Source organism: Terrapene carolina, unplaced genomic scaffold (genome assembly GCF_002925995.2).
Source record: "Terrapene carolina triunguis isolate 2854851 unplaced genomic scaffold, T_m_triunguis-2.0 Scaffold22, whole genome shotgun sequence".
Lineage (NCBI taxonomy): Eukaryota > Metazoa > Chordata > Testudines > Emydidae > Terrapene > Terrapene triunguis.
Genome location: NW_020664373.1, coordinates 9,835,951 through 9,855,611, shown reverse-complemented (window position 1 = coordinate 9,855,611; position 19,661 = coordinate 9,835,951). Strand labels below are relative to the sequence as shown.

The 19,661-nt window shown below is 41.3% G+C and overlaps 1 protein-coding gene across 1 annotated transcript in view; it reads left to right on the top strand.

Annotated features, from left to right (window-relative positions):
* Positions 1-19,661, top strand: part of LOC112103821 (pirin) — a 92,746-nt gene that overhangs the window by 63,284 nt on the left and 9,801 nt on the right. Inside the window, exons 6-8 of the mRNA XM_026648159.1 lie at positions 3,382-3,466; positions 13,640-13,684; positions 18,335-18,417. Of these exons, the coding sequence (XP_026503944.1) occupies positions 3,382-3,466; positions 13,640-13,684; positions 18,335-18,417 (213 nt within the window). The remainder of the gene's footprint in view (positions 1-3,381; positions 3,467-13,639; positions 13,685-18,334; positions 18,418-19,661) is intronic.

Sequence of the window (19,661 nt, the reverse complement as noted above, 5' to 3'; positions counted from 1 at the left end):
CAGTTCACTAATCCATACATAAAACAAAGCCCTTAAGATGAGTTAACCCACAAAGATGCACATAGTTTAAACCAATCTAGTGTACATGTGCAGGAAATAATATCCGCAAGCATGTCTGTTATATTTTGGAGATGATGGATAAGGCTGTACTACTTTAACGGTTGTCAGCGATCTCCCACACAAAACAGTAAATGATTTTGTCATGAACAATATAAAATCTCTGTAAAATTCCAACTTCCTCTTTTAATTCTTCCCCACCTCCGATTTTTCTAAAGGTTCCTAACCCTTTCCTCTGTTGTTGACTTAGTTAAGTGTTAAGCACTGAGTGTATGTATTCATGTACAGCTTTGATCTCCTTCACTGTGCTTTACACCTGCAATGAGACATCTTATTTATTATCCACTTATGTAGGACTGTAAAGTGTGCACAGTACTTTACAACTGGTCAGTGTGCCGCCATACAAGGAACATCATCACTGCTCTAAGGTGCTCACGGAACGGCACAAATGGGAATATTTCTTTAAAGGGTTCTCAGAAGCTGCTTAAATTAAGAGATGGAAGAGGCTGCACTGAGATCTCCTGATGCAGTTTCAAAGCCAAAAGACTGGGCCCATTCTGTTCATTACAATGAAGGTGAAAGTGATCACTTGCTAGTGGCAAGCTCTGCTTGGTCTAGCTTTAGGTAAACAAAAGAAAAAGCCTCCTGTTTACAAATCCTCCCCTCTCCCCTTAGGATGGATTAAAGGAAGAGAGAATGCTTAATGTCAACATCCTCCCTGTTCCAACATAACAATAAAACTACCCTTTTCAAACTACAGCTCAAAGGGCACTGAAATCATCTTGAAAATGTTACTTTGTGTGTGTGTAAACAATGAGACAAAACTCACCCACTACTTTGGAACTGTTTGTTGCATGCTGATGGTACTAAATCTGGTATCAATAACTTTAGAGGCCATTGTTGTTCATTACAAACTCCAATTGTTTTGTTCTAATCTGAGTCCTTGTTAGTGTGCATAAAAGGCAAGCTCTACAAAAAGTCACGTCATAAAATGCAGAATTTTTAGTATTCTGCATTCTGAGTCAAATGAACACTGCTGTAGCTTGAAAAAATATTTTGTGAAAATGGCTATATTGTTGTTATTCAGCAACCTAGATGGGTTGTGGCAGGGCTGTGTAAAAACTGTCTATTGCACCCTGTCTTCAGATTTCGCTAACATTGTTCATTCACAGATTCCTTAGAGTGTGCTCTGCCCTGTGAAAATAGAAGAAGATATAGTCCCTGTTCCAGGGATAATCTCCTGCAAACATTTACTGTCAAGTGTAGTGCTCATTGCCACAGTAGTTCCATATGATATGTCTACATTTCAAAAATTTTTGTGGTCAAAATATTAAGTCTTAAATTGGCTGTTGCAATACTGACTGTCTGTCAGTGTAGATGAGGGAAAATTGTGTTCAAACTTGTGTCAACTTGTAGTTAATCTGTTAGCTGACATGATGCTGAACACAATTTGCTCTAGTATCAGAGGGGTAGCCGTATTAGTCTGAATCTGTAAAAAGCAACAGAGGGTCCTGTGGCACCTTTAAGACTAACAGATGTATTGGGAGCATAAGCTTTCGTGGGTAAGAACCTCACTTCTTCAGATGCAAGTAATGGAAATTTCCAGAGGCAGGTATAAATCAGTATGGAGATAACGAGGTTAGTTCAATCAGGGAGGGTGAGGTGCTCTGCTAGCAGTTGAGGTGTGAACACCAAGGGAGGAGAAACTGCTTCTGTAGTTGGCTAGCCATTCACAGTCTTTGTTTAATTCTGAGCTGATGGTGTCAAATTTGCAAATGAACTGGAGCTCAGCAGTTTCTCTTTGGAGTCTGGTCCTGAAGTTTTTTTGCTGTAAGATGGCTACCTTTACATCTGCTATTGTGTGGCCAAGGAGGTTGAAGTGTTCAATTTGCTCTAGTTTATATTGGCCAGTCAGATGTGGTCAGCATTGTGTCAGCAAACTCAACTCTTCACACTTCATGGTAAAATTTTATAATGCCCATCAACATATGCAGGGCTAATGACACTGAGCATCCTTCTAAATTTTGAAGCGATGAAACCAGTGTATTTACTCACACCTTCTTGTCAACTGTTTGAAATGGGCCACTCTCATTACGACTACAAAAGTGATTTTTCCTCCCTTGGTATCCTACTGTTAATTGAATTGTCTCGATAGACTCACCTCATACTTGGTAAGGCAACTCCTATCTTTTCATGTGCTGTGTATTTATACGTGTTCCTGTATTTTCCACTCCTTGCATCTGATGAAGTGGGTTCTAGCCCACGAAAGCTTATGCCCAAATAAATTTGTTAGTCTCTAAGGTGCCACAAGGACTCCTCATTGTTTCTTCTCCTCACAAAATTTCTTTTATTGGATGGGCTGGATACTTCCCATGAGTGTACAGTGTATATGCCCAAAGGAATAATTGCTTCCTTGAAAGAAGCAGATGTAGGGAACATTTTAAATATTAATCAAAAACTGCTCCTCCTCAACTCTGACCTCTCAGTTGATAACTTTGTAACCTTGGCATAATTGTTTACTCTGAACTTTTCTCCTTGATCTTGTATTTTTGTGAAGCTGCCACTATGACAGTGGAAACCCCTACTTTGACTCCATTGCTATAGAAATCTTCATCTACCACTTCATCTCCTCTTGAGTGTTGCAAAAACCTTCAGTATTGAATAACTAGAACTTGGGGAAGCAGACTTCATATGTACAGTGCTGTTGCTTGCCTTCTTGCATGTACAAAGAATATCTTATCCTCAAACGCCTTTACCACTATTCATCTCTGGACCCAGTTCAAAACTATATAAGCCTTTCCATGAGAGTTTGACTTTATGCTACTTCTCACTCCCCAATTCTGTTAGCACCCAGTCTCATTCCCTCCATGCAGTCTCACCGATTTTGGGCGTAAGAGCCACTTTTCTGCAGGTCTTGCTATATGGAAGAGCCTATCTGTAACTCACCACCTCATTCACACTTTCAAACATTTCATATCTCAGCTGGAAATACAGCTTTTCCCCTTTGTCTGTACCTCTTGATCTCTCTCATTTTTCTGTAATGTATTTATTTTTTAACTTTGTCATAGAACTATTTAACTGTGAAAAGTATTTTGGAACATGATTCATATGAAACATGCTACAAAATACAGTTAAATAATTGTAGTGCTGAAATGATCTTCAAATACTTTATAGCGTGTGTAATGCAATTTTTTGTTTTGTTAAATAACAACAAACTCAGTTATTCATTTGATGACATGCTATTTATTATGTGAAAATCATTATATGATATAAAAGTATATTCCATTTATAGAAATGACCTTTTTCTCCCTACTTCTTCCCTAGTCAAAGATATATACTCGCACACCAACCTTATATCTGGACTTCAAGCTGGAGAAAGGAGCCAAGCACATTCAGCCAGTTCCCAAAGGTAGGAAAGATTTCATTGACCAGTTTAACAAAGAAATTGAAGCCACTTCTCCTGTAATGGGTTGAGTATGAATCTCTGTATCTTTGAATTATTATGGGTAAAATATTCTCCTTATGGAGTGTTCTGTATCCTCAGAGTTTAAAAGTTTCAATATGGCAGTTAGTTACCGTTGGCCAAATGCTGCCCTTGAATACAGGGCATAATTCTCATTGATGTGAGTATCGTCCATGTATCCAAGGGCTGAAGATCCTCCCCTGTATCTAAAGTATAATACTAGGTTATTAGGCCAAATTCTAGTGTCTGAAAACCATTAATAATTGGGAGATGTAAAGCTAGTCCAATTAATGTGATTTTGGAGACTGGTTTGGGGAAAGGGATGCGCCTGGTTTGGATCCACAAGTTGGCAGTGACTAAAAATTATTACCATCCTCACCTCTTTAGTGAGTTTGAGTAAAAGGATTGGTGCTCTCAGATTTGGGGAAAGGGGTTCACATCACAGGTGGCACTGTAGTATCTTTATTGCTGTTCTCAATAGGGAGATTTCAAAGTACAGCAGCAAGAGGACTAAACTACTCTCTTACCTTGACAGTGGTTTCACTGCATTAAGGTTGAAGGTATTGGTGAGAGAATTTGCACACAGTTGCCTGTACTATGCCTTGTCTGTGGATAAATAGGCCCTCCACTCTCCGGGATTGTAAATCCCAATTTATAGCTGGGTTCAGTGGCCCTTCCCTCACTGTGGGGGTGGGCCTTCCATTACTTTGGTGGACTGTGCTCACCAGTCCCAGTCATTGGATAGGCTCATCACTAAATTCACTTCAGTTGGGAAACATTAAGAAGATTAAAACCAAACCAAACTAATAAACAACCTAAAGTTAATTTGTTAACTCTCTGTATTGGCCCATGAGAAGTCACTTCAAATATCTTCAAGAATCAGCCATTTTACTAATTTGATAGCGGAGAACCAGTTTGACAAATGGTGGAATATTATTAAAGCACAGACAACTTGAGCCCCACAGTTTAGCTGTGGTATTTCAAACATTGTTCTCTCACTATTTCCAGTTTTAATATAGCCTTTGTAGATTTGTTAATTAATATATTACACTCTGTTGTATAGCAGATACCAATACAATTTGGAGGATTTCCCACCAAATCTACTGTAAAGAACATGGAAACAGTGTAACAATATGGGATTTTCATGTACATCTACTTCATTCTATTAATGCACCCTATTTCCAATATATTTTTGGTCATTTTAGTAATCCCTTCAGACTAGACACATCTAAGAGTTAAGGAGCAGGTCAGTTAATTTGCTTTCTCAGAAAACAGATGTTTATGCACAGTATTTTTACAATAGCAGCCGAATCAAGTCAGTAAAAATTTGACCATTACATTCTATGTCACTTGCAAAGAATCTAGGACCCAATCCTGCAACCCTCCTTCATGTGGTAACCCTTACTCTCATGAACAGTCCCAGCGACTTCAGTAGGGCTACGCATATGTGTAAAGGTTGGCAGGATTGGGCTCATAATTAGCAAAATCTTCATTATTACCAAATTCCTTCACATTTGCAACACATTTTTGCTTGTTAGCTCGAGAAAAAAGAATTCAATGTTGTTCATCGCTGTAACAGTTGTAAAGTATTTGCATAACAAATTGATTTTACTTTTACGAAAACAATGTAGAGTTGTTCGCTGTCTTACATTTACGGGAGTGGGTGGGAGGAGATGATCTCAGGATTTCGGAACATGCTACCCATACAGAAAAACAAATTACCTGTATATGCATTTGTCACAGATTTCATCAGATACATTACTCAGGTACCATACAAATAGTAAATGTGACAAGTTTGGCCTGACATCTTATCTCAATATATATATATAGCATGCAGTCATTCTGTTTGTGTGTGAGTATATATCAAACTGTGTCAATCATTAAGGGCAGTATTCACTCCATTGCACATAATCGCCCAGAACTTGGCCTCCAATAATGCTTCTTTGTGTTGCTAAGAGGACAGCTGGGGCTTCTCTCAGTGTTGGGGATTCCTAGGTGCATAAAGCAGATACCCCTCCCCTTCTTGGAGGCATATCAGGTGTGGGAGGAGGCGTGGCAGTCCCTGGCTGTGGAATGGCCCCTATAATTAGGAGACTCTGGGTCCAATTTAGTAACGTATTTAAATACCTGCTTATGTCTCATTCACTTAATGGAACTTAAGCCCATGCTTAAGTGCACTGCTGAACTGAAGCCTGTAACCCAGCCTTCTGTGTGCGTGAAGGTGTGGTGCATAATTAAGCAGTATTCTGTTTGCTATAAAACCAGTTATTTTCAACACCTTTATAAACTGAGTTACATGCCTGCTACAACATGGATGTTTCAGAGCACGTCTGTAGATAAGCATAATCAAATTGAGCATTGCCTTCTCATCAAGCTTTTCGCTCTCTCTTGTATATTACCAAATTTCCAGTATAAAATGTCAAATCTAATACTGTGCACTGGACAGGGAGGAAATCAGTTTATGGCAGCATACCATGGCTCACCCCCAAAAAGACAACCTACCAATAAAGCAACTTGCAAGTCTTGGCTGGTTCATTTCTTTTCTTTGATATTTCTTCAAAAAGAATTCTCATTGTAATTGTTTTATATATTGCAACTTCACAGTACCTTTTTTCTTATTGTCTGAGGGTTGCTCATCTTGCATTGTAACCGTTGAAACACTTGTCATATGTGTGTCGCTTTTATGGTGATGATGTACCTCCGTAGGTGGCGTGGACTGAGAGAGAGAGAGAAGCACTTCAGTAAATGTTTTTGCTATACACTTGTGCAGGAGCATGGTTTCCCTTGTGTGCAGAGCTGTGCATCAGTTGTGTGGGAGAACGGCGTACCGGGTGCAGCTTGGCATTTTATGAAATACTGAGGCCAGTTCTTGCCACAGAAAGGCAGGCACAACTCCCATTGAGGGCCGTCCTCTTGCTGAGGATGGTGGCAGGAGCCAATATGACCTCACCTGCTCTCTGTCCTCTTGTGGTTCCTTCCCAGTCCGTCCCCCGTTGAGATAGGTTCTTCTTTCTCCTGCAAGGTGCTTAGGCGGGATCCGGGCCTCCCTGCTTATTCTTACCTCTCCTTGGGAGATTACGGTCCTTCCCTCCCACTGGGTCCTTGTGGTGGGGGCAGGAGCCCCATGGCATCACTTGCTGGGGATCCATGGGACTGTCTTCCTATGGAGGGTTTGCTCTTCCACCTCACTGGGGCGGATGCAGCCCACACATTGGGGAGAATGGGCCTGATCTGTCTCCTGTTGAGCAGAGCTCATTGAGTATATTCTGACAAAATGTTTTTTTGGTGGAAAACGCTCCTTCATCAAAACTGAAACTGTTCATTGATGCATCTCCCCCTGTGGAAAAAAAATGGAAAAAAATATTTTCCTATTTTGGAACTTTTCATTTTGAAATTCTCACTTATTTATATTTCAAAAAGGTTTAAAAATGTAAAGAGTAAAATCAGAAATGTTTTGAAATTATTGAAACACAGTGTTTGGATTGACCCAATCAAAGCTTTTTCATATTATCAGGTCACAAACATTTTTGAGATTTCGACTTCTCGTCCTGGTCTGGGATGGGAAGAAATTTCAAAATCTCAAACTTTACAAGATGAAGAAACCATTTCCCACCCAGCCATTCCATTGACTTCAGGGAGTGCTGGATCAGAGCCAGTATTATTCACTCACCTCACAAGGATGATGTGAACACTTGTCAGGGTTTGCACAGTGCTTTGAAGATATGGTAGGCTATGTACGTGGTAAGTATTACTAAATGGATAGTGCCAGGTCAAATTTTTATCCCAAATTTAAGGTTTTGTAAAAACTATTATTTACAAAATCTAAAACCCATGGAAATGTTATCATGGCTATTTTTAATTCCAGTGAGAAGAGTTTTCTGAACCATACATTCCTCTTTTCTGTCTGTAACGCAGACATAACAACATGAAATGAAGTCATGAAAACTTGAAAGTGAAAATGACAAAAATTGCATGCAAGTGAAAGTGACTAGTTTATTTTCAGTGTCCAGTGTGAGAAAAATGCAAAATTACCAAGCAGTAGCAGGTAAAATAGTTACGTCAAGTTCTTCCACTTGTCATAATCGAAAGTGTGGTTTGTCACATAAGTAGGAAAATTAGAAAATGATTTTTTTAACTTGACAGTGCCTCTCTAAGAGTAAAACTTTTGAGAGGAAGCAGTGCAATTTAGTGGTGTAATACCATACACAGAGTACTAAACTGATCTAGAGCTCTCAATACAGACGGGGGAACCTCTTCAATAGGAATTGCTGATAGGCCGAAAACAACAGGGGAACAGATAGTATAGGAGCCAAAACTGATTAGCAAGGTAAGCATGGAAGAAGTGGAACAGAGTCGGGGCAAATACATTATCATGGAGGAGAAGGTAGATTGATGGATTTAGCGGTTGCAAGCCATATTCTTGGGCAATGTTAGTGAAGAGTCAGACCTTGGTGTGGGAGCTAACTTGGGCTGGAGATGTGTTACTCTGAAAGGTCATTAGTGTTTCCCCAAATATGCATTTTCTATCATTTAAAAATGTGAGACTTGAAGGAGACAGAAGGATATTGAAATACACCCTCCCTTTTCCCAGCAGTGTATTTTATTTAAAAAAAAAAGTGATACAAAAAGAACAGAAGGGGATGGATAAAAGGAAGGAATTAGGGATTTGGAATGCACAGAGAAAAGAGATGAAAGATACTTGAGAATTAAGAAGACCCAGAGCATCAAAAATAGACTTTTGGTTTATACTACAGATGTTTCATGGACATTACAGTCATAACATTTAATCTTCTGGCATGATATTAGAAAGTTAGTTAAAGTGCTTCTAACACCACAGACAATACAGTTTAAAAATGTAATAAAGAGTTGCACAATTGCACCCTGGAGAGCCCTTGTCACGCTGCAGCACATTTCCCTTATATACCCAAACATCGATACAAGAGGATTTTGTTTATCTTGATTTCTTTTCTCACACTGCTGAATACTGACTTACATGTATAGTCTCCTTCATAACTGTTTTTTTTCCTGTGCCAGTCCCTAGCGATGTCACAGAATTCACTTTGACAGGTGGATGGTGATGTCACGTACATTGTATTAGTGTCTCAACTATATTAGTCCAGTCAGTTCTTCAGAGTAAAAAATTGTGGAGGGGAAGAAATTAGTTAAAAATGTCTGTGACAACACTGGGTATGGTCATTTGCGGCTTTTTTGAGAGGATTGGGATGAGCATGAAGTGCTTTCCAGCTCAGAAAAGCTGCTTTGTGTAGATTCACTGCCAGTCTTCCAATGGTGGGAAAGCTAGTGGCTAATCTACCCTTGCGCTCTCACTGTTGCCAGCACCTGTAAAGCTGCACCAGTGCTAGAATAACAGTTGAGAGAATTTCTGAAAATCCAGAGTCTTTTTAAGTCTTCTGCTGAAAAGATGCCACAATTGGGAAGTGAAATGAATGGAGTGAGAGGGATTTTAGAAGGCTATCGTGAAATTGTGAGATAGGGTTTGTGTAGGGTTGGAAAACAAGCCACGTTTTATATACAGTGATTTCACTGTTTAATTTTAAATCTACTGTTTTTGCAGTCTGTGATCATCATCATCATCATCTCATAGCAGATCCCAACAGGACAGAGCCTCCTTGCAGTTCGAGCACCACCCAGATTGATCTCTAGCTATGTCTGCCATGAGCAATCTTATCATGCCACTGAAATTTCTGGCGAACACATGATCGCCAGACATGTAGCAACATTCGTTGGTAAACACACTTCCTAATTCAGGAGGCCTCTATCCTAATATAAGACTATGCCAAGAAAGCTGCTGACAGAGGTGGCTGGTGGATTTGGCTATGGATATCGTCATTGCTGATCTTGTCATGCCACTTAATATGGAGTAACTGTCAAAGATAGCGAGAATCAAACCCACCAATCCGCTACTCTTCATCCTTCCTCAGCACCCACGTTTTGTGGCTGTCCAGTACAGCGGGTGTAACTGTAGTCCTATAGAGCCGCAGCTCATAGCAAGTTCAATGTCATGACAGCCCAAACAGAGGCCGCTGAAGGGCCCGGAACATGGTGGTGGCTGCTGCTATATAAGTGTCTGCATTTTTTGAGCCTCCTCCAGAACTGCCTATGATACTGCCCATGTATTTGGCAGTTGCCACCTCCTCAGTGTCATAAACACACAGGTTAATACTTGGCTGGTTGTAATCTGGAGCTGGAGGCTGCTTGATGGTAATGGCCAGGGACTTAATTTGGTCTGGATTGATAACCAGACCAGTGCACTCTGCTTCTTGCCCAAGCAGATCAACCATCAGCTGTAGTGATTCACCAAACTGAGCCAACAAGACAATTTCATCGGTATATTTGAGGTCTCAAAGGAAAATGGTGTTCTTCTCAATGCCTACTGTCTCCTCGAGCTTATCCATCAGCCAGTCAGTGCTGATATTGAACAATAAAGGTGACTCAATGCAGCCTTCCCAAACTCGAACGCAGCTTTCTGTTCCATTGTAGAGCTCTTCAATCAATGACACTATCTTCCCAGAGATGCCAAGTCACCTCATGGCTTTCACAAGCTTGCTCATTGCACTGAATCCAAGGCCTGATGGAAGTCTATAAACAGTACTGTGCACAGCTTATTAAATCCAGCCAGCTTCTTAAAAAGCTGTCTCAAGGGAAAGATCTGGTTGACAGTGGAACAATCAGGTCCAGAGCCACACTAAATATCCCGGTCTCTGCCATGAAGTGTATCATTGATTTGAAACATTAACATGGATGATAACAACAACAGCGTAATACCTCTAGGGTTGCTAAATTCGTCCTTATTGTCCTTTTCTGAAAAGAGGCAGAATAAGTCTGTTCTTCCACTCATCTTGGATGATATCAGTGCACCAGATGGTCTGGAAGAGCCTGTGCAGCCATAGTACAACAATACTCTCACCAGTCTTCAGCAATTCAGAGATGACATTACAAACCCCTTGTGGCTTCCCACATTTCAACTTATGGACTGTGATCCAGGTCTCTTGTTGGTTGAAAAAAGGTGGCTGTACCGGAACTTCCTGCCCCATTTCAGTCAGAAGATGCACAGTAGGTGGTGACTGATGAGGAGTGTCTTGAAATGATCTTCCCATTGATACAACTGATCTTGCAAACTCAGACTGACTCTTCACTTGACAAGCTGGTGCCACCTTCCCCATACAAAGATTGCAAAGTTGAATAGAGGATGTGGAGGTTGTGCCTGGGGACAGCCTGATCTAAATTGGCAGTGTGAGTGGACCACCAGCACAATGACATGATGATGTTTTGCAACTTAAACATAAGGTCAAATGCTGTCTTCAGCTGTGAAGATGGACGTACGCGTACAAATTCACCAATGGATTATTTTAAGCTACAAGAGCAGCATATTGGAAATCTAAAAGTACACTGTGTCCCTAAGCTTAGTGTAGAAATGGAGAATTTAAAGCCCCAAATATCCAGAATGTTATACACTATGTTGCTGTTTCCCAGATAAATACAGTCACTATCAGAGAAACTCCATTATGGTGTCGTATGTCATCTTGCTCATTTTTATTCTAATAATAAGTGAGTCTTTTGGCCTGCCCATGTTTCCAGTGAAATCAATAATAAAACTCATATTGAGTTTACTGGGAAAAGGACTGGGGCAGTAGAAGTTTTAGCAGAACTTTTAAGCCTGGTAACATAGTGCAGGGAGAGAGTATATTGGCAGAATGAAACAAAATTAAACATCTTCCTGAAACAATAGGATTATAATAATGCTACCTAAGTGCTGTGTTGCAGCTACCTGTTCTCTAAGGGTCTCAAGACTCTATGCTTAACCCATCTTTCCATATGTTACTATTTATGGAGAAAGCTGGTGACCTTACAACAAAAGTTTATATATCATGTTTTTCCAGGCTAATGACAGACTGATAAATAGGGCCCAACTATCTGCATGTTCTGGGCCTCATGCCCAGAGAGTTGGGAGGATGTAGATTGTTACAGTTATTCTCTGTGGTAGTTGACATGCAAGTACTATTAGATGTGTTCTTTAAATTTAGAAAAAAAAAATAAAGACTTGGAAGGAAAATCCAGAAAGTATTTCAGAGGGGCATGTACTTAGACTATGCTTTCTTACAGCTATCACAAATCTCCAGCATAGATGAGAACTACATCATAATAGCTTGTATATACCACTTTGGATTTCCAAGTACTTTAAAAATAGGGAAACTGAGACATAAAGCAGTGAAGTAACTTACCCAAGGTCATACAGCAAGTTAGTGGCAAAACCAGGACTAGAACCTTGGTCTTTTGACTCTGTGACCTGCCTTAACCACTGTACCAAACAGCTTTTTGCACAGTACACATTTGAGAGAGAGAGAGGTCATGTCAGTGTATTTATTCATTGGGATCAGAGGCGGCTCCAGCTTTTTTGCTGCCCCAAACGAAGGAAAAAAAAAAAAAAGCCGCGATCGGCGGTACTTCAGCGGCAGCTGTACCGCGCCGCTTCATTCTTCAGTGGCAATTCGGCGGCCGGTCCTTCCCTCCGAGAGGGACGGAGGGACCCGCCGCCGAATTGCCGCCGAGGACCCCGGATGTGCCGCCCCTTTCCATTGACTGCCCCAAGCACCTGCTTCCTATGCTGGTGCCTGGAGCCGGCCCTGATTGGGATTTTTACAAGAAAAATTGGTGGAGGGGGGACGTTTTCTTTTGGAAAACTTAACAGATTGCCTGATTCTCCCAGTACAAGGATAGAAAAAACTGAGAAAGCTCTGAGGCTAATACAGAATTACTGTGAGGAAAGTAATAAAAGTGGATACGATTCTGGAATTTAAATTTCAGAGCCAGGAAAGGAAATCAATAAATATCTCTTATGAAAGAAAAAAGAAGGCAGATTTAAGTGCTTTTCCCTCCAAGGAGATTTGCATGGAATTTGTGGTATTTTCTCAGAGACTTTATGCAGCCAAAACAAAAGGTGGAGAACAGACGTACTGAAAATGATTTAAGACAGGCAAAAATGCCTAAAAATCTGAGGGCACTGGCAGGAAACTTTAGAAGACCTAATTTCAATTTGGGGAAAAGGGACATGCAGTTAAAATGTTTACAATCAGATGAAGTAAAAGATCCGGAGGGGCTATTTTGTGAATTCCGTAATTAGTCAGTGGCCTGTCTGGTCATGTAGTAAAGCTATTTAAAACATTTCTACAAGGATGGAGTCTCTCAGATTGTATATAAGAGGAAGAGAAAAATAAATCCAGAGTGTATATAAAGTACTGTGGTGTGCCGAATTCTTTGTGCTACCCACAAATCTTAGAACTGCTCAGTTTTATACAGACAAGGTGGAGTGAGGTAACATCTTTTATTCTGCCTGAAGAAGAGTTCTGTGTGGCTCAAAAGCTTGTCTCTCTCACCAACAGAAGTTGATACAGTAAAACATATTGTCCCTCACCCACCTCGTCTCTCTAATATCCTGGGACCAACATGACTACAACGCCACTGCAAACAACAATTTTACAAAAACAATGAGGAGTCCTTGTGCCACCTTAGAGACTAACAAATCTAAGGTGCCACAAGGACTCCTCGTTGTTTTTGCTGATACAAACTAACACGGCTACCACTCTGAAACAATTTACAGAAGCCTAAATCAACATGGGGGATAAAAATGTGCCCCGTAAGGGACACATGGGAAATTTTTCCAAAATGTATCATCTTGGAGAACTTTTTTGTTTTTGAACAGGTTTTCCTGGTTATTTTCAGTGACCTTTCTGCCCTCTTTCTGTGCTAAAGTTCCACACAAATAACAAGAGAAACTACATAACTATACAGGGGAATAGTAAAAGTGACCGCACAAAATGAAACAATAGGAAAAAATATCTAATTGTTTCCAGTTATAGTAATCTTAGGTATTACTTATAATGATATTAGATACAAAATTTTCAGATGAAAATGTGAGCTTTTAAATTGCTGGTGTCCCGTTAAACAGGAATAAATCTATGGTATATAATTATGAGAGCCACTGTGGAGCGTATCATGGAGAACGGAGCATACAGTATCAGTATAATTCCATGCAGTGTTAAATATGAGTATATTAACATTATGTATGCTAACCTTTAATATTGCTTGATTATATTTCAGGATGGACATCTTTTATTTACATGCTGTCTGGCAATCTGTATGTTGGTAAGTTTCCCATTAAACTCTTATTTCAGTTGTTGATAGGGAGGATTTAACTTATTAAAAATTACTGTTCTACAGGAAAAAAGGAAGATCAGACCTACAAATAATTTAGATCCCGTACTTAAAAAATCAAAAATAACAAAGGTATGTGGTTTAGCACAGTGATCTGTTAGTGCAGGGGTGGCCAACCTCTGGCTCCAGAGCCACATGCGGCTTTTCAGACTTTAATATGCTGCTCCTTTTATAGGCACCGACTCCAGGGCTGGAGCTACAGGCACCAATTTTCCAATGTGCCGGGGTGCAATTTATACTATCAGGTTTTAATAAAAAGTAGCCCAAAGAACACATTTACATTAAGAGATTATAAATTTTCCATATATTTTTTTCAGATCTGTTTGACAACGTAATAAAACTGACTATGGCCCCTGTCTGGCAAGCTGTTCTATGTAGGCTGACTCCTATGCCTTCACAGAGTCCTCGTGGGGCTTCACACAGGTGCAGGCATCCACCCATATAAGGCAACTTGTATGCTGTGCTCATTAAAATGGGCTTTATAGCAAAATAACATAGACATTGTCTTGAGCAAATCAAGGAATATGACTAGTGTAACATTCCATCTCTTTAATTTTTTTTTTAAACAAAGACTAGACAGTTGATAATAATCTCTAGCTCTTATATAGTAGTTTTCATTAGTAGTTTTTGAAGCATTTTACAAATGGGGAAACTGAGGCACGGAGAGCTGATGTGACTTGCCCAAGGTCACTTTGCAAGCTAATGGTAGAGCTAGGAAGAGAACCCAGGTTTCCTGAGTCCTAGCCCACTGGTCTGTCCAGTGAGCCATGCTGCCTCCCATAAGTGGGCCCTCTCTCCTTCAATCTTTTGTGAGTGGTTCCAGCTGCTGGATCCCATATGCTTCTAGGCCAACTTGGTCTGGGAAGAGCAGGTCACTGTTCCTAGCTCTGGATCTCTAAGGCACATTCTTGGGTGAAGAACCTTTGCCTGACACCCTTCCCTGGGACATGGGGCTCTACAACCCTGCCACAATAAACCACCAAATCACTGCCTCAACCCTTCCAAGCCCCCAGTTGCTTATTCGCAGTGCCTCAGAGTTCCACCTTGCTGTGGGCACGCTGACCTTCTTTCAGAGACAACGTAGCAGGCAAGCAAGGGATACAGGCTTAGCAAAGGAATTTCTTAACCACAATCACTTTTAGGTAAGCACTGTAGAGTTACAGATCTTTGCAACGTAACTAACAGTCCTGAAACACAGCCTGTTCTAGACTATTCTCAGCATTTCTGAGGTCTGGTCAGCATTTCAGGCTGGGCACACTCTCCTGTCTTTTCTGTCTCCAGACCAGTCTTCTGGCATGTGGAGGTGGACATTCCCCTTCTCATACAACACTGACCTCTTAAATACGCCCTCTGATGCTGTTTTGCGATGTGCTTATGATGAGTGTAACTGTTAACAGTAGGCTAACTTTTGGCTTTTCCCCAGGCCTATGCAAGGGGCAGCACATAGTTACACTGCGCCAGGAGCAGACCAGGAGCCAGATTGAATGAGTGTCCCAATCTGGTTCCTGGCTGCCCCTCTTGCTCAGGGGACAAGGGGAGGTATCCATGTCAGCCCTCAGGCACAGATTACTTCCCCCTGTGTGCCAGCTCAGCTACGTTGGCTGGTGTAATGTGTGTATGGAGTCAAGGACCCTCCCATTCCATGCTCTTGCCCACATGTGCAAAAAGGGGAATAGCGTCATGGAGACAGCTATCCCCTGTGTTGTAACCTTCCAGATGTGTTGCTCATGCAGGGGTGTCTTACATCACCTCCCCACTCCCTTTTGCAGGTGTGCTTAGGGCAAGTCACAACCTTGCTCTATACTGGCAACCAAAAGAAAAAGAATAAGACTTGATAGCAGTATAAAGTTTGATTGCATGTCATGTGGTGATTCCAACTGAATATTTTCATTCAGTTGGTTTGGGTAATATACCTTATAATACTAGAAATTGCAGACTCTTTTAATTCTTAGCTCCAGAAAAAAAGAAATAAACCCATTGGGGAATACATAAACAGTAGCTGAGATAGTCACACTCTGAAAATACTATAATGTAAATGTAGAACCTGGTTTTTCGGGTTGCTTTTCCTTTCCTTTTACAAATGTTTAGACAGCCAAATCTAACAACACTTGCAGCAGTTTTTCAGTGGGCCTTTTGTGAACAGCACTGTTAGAGTTAGCATTCTTGGCCAAGGTCAATGATGGAAAATATTTATCTGATTTGGCTGTGTTTATAACTGACAGCCATTTTAAAAGCATTTTTTTCTTTTGAAACTTACTTTGTTTAATTAAAGAAAAATAATTATATTAATAAAATACCAGAGAAATCAGCTGTGAACTTAGGCACTATCCTCTTTCCTGTTACTTGGCAGCCCTTTTGCAAACATTTTACACCTAGTCTTTTTTTGCAATATTGGAAAATAAAAGTAAGATGTTATAAAATTTAGTCAAGGGCCTACCATTCAACTATGAAGCCAGAAATTGCTAGAATAGGAACAAAACATATGGATTACATCTATGTCTGTACTTCATTTTAAGTGATCCTTCAAATCACAACTTTATGGCTCCCATCCGTGCACTATGAAAATGAGTGGGAAGGAGCAATAATCCCATATAAAGTCAGACGTGCAGTTCCTTGGTAGACTTGTGCTAGTCAAGTCTAAATTCTGATTCCCTGGAAGAACAGTAGGACAGAAATCACCTAGGAAGTGTAATAGGTCATTCTTAAAAGGATGCTGATGCTATGTTCAGAATATGGGCCACTTTAGACTTTATTTTATTGCTTTGCAAAGTCCAAATCAGTTTTCAAAATGAATGCTTCAGTGTTCTTTCTGTGTATAAGGAACAAATTGGTTCCAGCAGTCTAGCACTCGTTGAATATCAGACTACAGTGTGCACACAAAGGAACACAGATGAGCATATTCACTATCCTTGTACAGCTGCCCTCTCAGCGTTGCTTGATAGCTTGTAAGGAATTTCAGCTCTGTCCTTCCATGTGACACATGGTGACACATCCTTTTCCAATTTCTTCATGATTTTGTACCAGTTAACCAAGCCTACAAGAATTACATTAATTCCAATATACAAATGTTGTTTGTCTGAAAAAGGTTCAGTACAATTTCTTTTGTCCATTTTTAAAGCCCTCCCCATGTTGAAGTGCTTAGAAATGTCAGTTCAAGAAAATAAAGTCATTTCTTACTCCTACCATAATTCAAGGTGTTAGTTTTGTAAATTGTTCTCACCCTGCAGCTTACAACTAACTAAAAAGTCCACAAATCAGGTAGGGATAAGCGTTTGGGATAAGGGTGGGGGTGGGGGAAGTCTTCATATCAACCAGAAAAGCCAGATCACATCCTGTGTATCTGTGACTAACAGTCTTTCAAGGTGAAGAGGCCCCACATAAGGTCCTATTCACCACTTAGATCCCTCTTAAGACCAATATTAAAGGTGTAATTGAGGCCTAAGTGCAGGGGTGAAAGTAAAGCCAAAGACTTACCGGTACGGGTACCGGCTCCATCCCCCAGAAGGGGCGGGGCCTTGGGCGGAAGGGGCAAGGCTGTGGGGGTCAGCGTCCCCCTGCCAGCCCTTCCACGCTGCCTGGAGCTCCAGCGGCGATTCAAAGGGCCCGGGGCTCCGGCCACTGCCGTGGAAGAAGCAGCGGTGGCCGGAGCCCTGGGCCCTTTTAAATCGCCAGCCCTGGAGCAGCTGCTCCTTTTGCGCTCCCATGTCGGCGGCCCTGCCGGTAGGGTCCTGGCAGGGCCGCCGATGGGGGGCGTAAAAGGGGCAGCGACTTTAAAGGGCTACTGTGGCAGCGCTTTAAGCAGGGTCCTAAGTCAGCTGGGTATGGACCGGTACTGGCAGCCACTTTTTACCGGTACACTGTACCGGCCCATACCGGCTTACTTTCATCCCTGACTAAGTGGTAGGTAGGGCCCTGTGAGGGACTGCTACACTGAGGGTGAAATGTACTCTTAAACTCAATAAAAATCCTATTTGAATATGTACCAAAAAGCTTTCATAGGAATATGACTATTAAAATTCCAGGCACTCCCTTCCTCCATGTCTCTTTTTTGATCCCTTTTATTAACATGTGTGTTAACACTGGTGCAGTTCTCAATATTTTCTGTCCAACAACACCATATTACAACAGAAAAAAGGTTAGGGACTCTTCTCTCTCCCCTCGCATGTAGACATTAAGAAAAGGAGGGCGGCCATCACCTCCCAAGCCTGTTTGCAATCCCTAGGTTGAGAACTCTAATATTAGTGTATCAGATGCATTTACCTCCATCACACTTCTTCTCTCAACTGGATAGTACTCTAATCCCTATGGCCATGGTGTATCAGAGGATGCACATAATGAACTTGACAGAGGCGGAGAAATGGCCTTTGCTGCAGAAAGGAAATTAAAAGTAAAAGACAAGTGGGGTGGACAGAGGGTATGTGTGAAAGGCAGAGTGAGAGTGTTAGAGGAAGATGAATTAAAGAAAAGCATGCATGTTCTTAAGTAAAATAGCTCTCAGCAGAAAGGATGACTAATCATTTCATAATTTGCAGCTTTGATTGTGTCATGCATTGTCTTTTTACATATCTGGTCTATTCAAAGGATCTGATGATGCCCAACAGAAAATCGAACCCCATCACACAGCGGTGTTGGACGATGGTGACTGTGTTCAGTTAGAAAACAAGGTAACCCTTACCTGTCCTCATGCTTGGAGCTTATAACTCAATTCTGTAAAAGATTTTGGATGGGAATTATTAACTTTATTTCTTTGATTGGTATTTCCATCACACCTCCCCCCTGTCTTTTAATGCACGAAATGTGCAAACATACCATAAGAAATGTTAGGACCAGGAAGAGGCCAGGCATCCTAGAATGCATGTTCTCTTCATAACTGGTCTTAACACTGTTTTCTTATTTTTTCACTGTACATTAATTTCCCCCTTGCACTGGAAACACATCTAGATTAGAGGTGAAATCCTAACTGGGGAGCTTTGCCATTGACTTCAGTGAGGCCAGGATTTCACCCCAGTTGTTTGTTTCAGCTCCTTTATAATCTGAAAATTCTAACTGGGTCAAAGTGAAGTGTCCCCTTTCCCAAAGAAGGCAAAGCTCAATTTCATTAACCCTAAAAAAAACAGCTAATCATAGAATCATAGAAGATTAGGAAGAGACCTCAGGAGGTCATCTAATCCAACCCCCTTCTCAAAGCAGGACCAACCCCAACTAAATCATCCCAACCAAGGCTTTGTCATCCAAACCTCTATGGATGGAGATTCCACCACCTCCCTAGGTAACCCATTCCGGTGCTTCACCACCCTCCTAGTGAAATCGTTTTTCCTAATATCCGACCTAGACCTTCCCCACTACAACTTGAGACCATTGCTTCTTGTTCTGTCATCTGCCACCACTGAGAACAGCCGAGCTCCATCCTCTTTGGAACTCCCCTTCAGGTAGTTGAAGGCGGCTATCAAATCCCCCCTCACTCCTCTCTTCTGCAGACTTAGTAAGCCCAGTTCCCTCAGCCTCTCCTCGTAAGTCATGTGCCCCAGCCCCCTTATCATTTTTGTTGCCCTCCGCTGGACTCTCCAATTTGTCCACATCCTTTCTGTAGTTGGGGGCCGAAAACTGGACGCAGTACTCCAGATGTAGCCTCACCAGTGCCGAATAGAGGGGAATAATCACTTCCCTCGATCTGCTGGCAATGCTCCTACTAATTCAGCCCAATATGCCATTAGCCTTCTTGGCAACAAGGGCACACTGTTGATTCATAGCCAGCTTCTCGTCCACTGTAATCCCCAGGTCCTTTTCTGCAGAACTGCTGCTTAGCCAGTCGGTCCCCAGCTTGTAGCAGTGCATGGGATTCTTCCATCCTATGTGCAGGACTCTGCACTTGTCCTTGCTGAACCTCATCAGATTTCTTTTGGCCTAA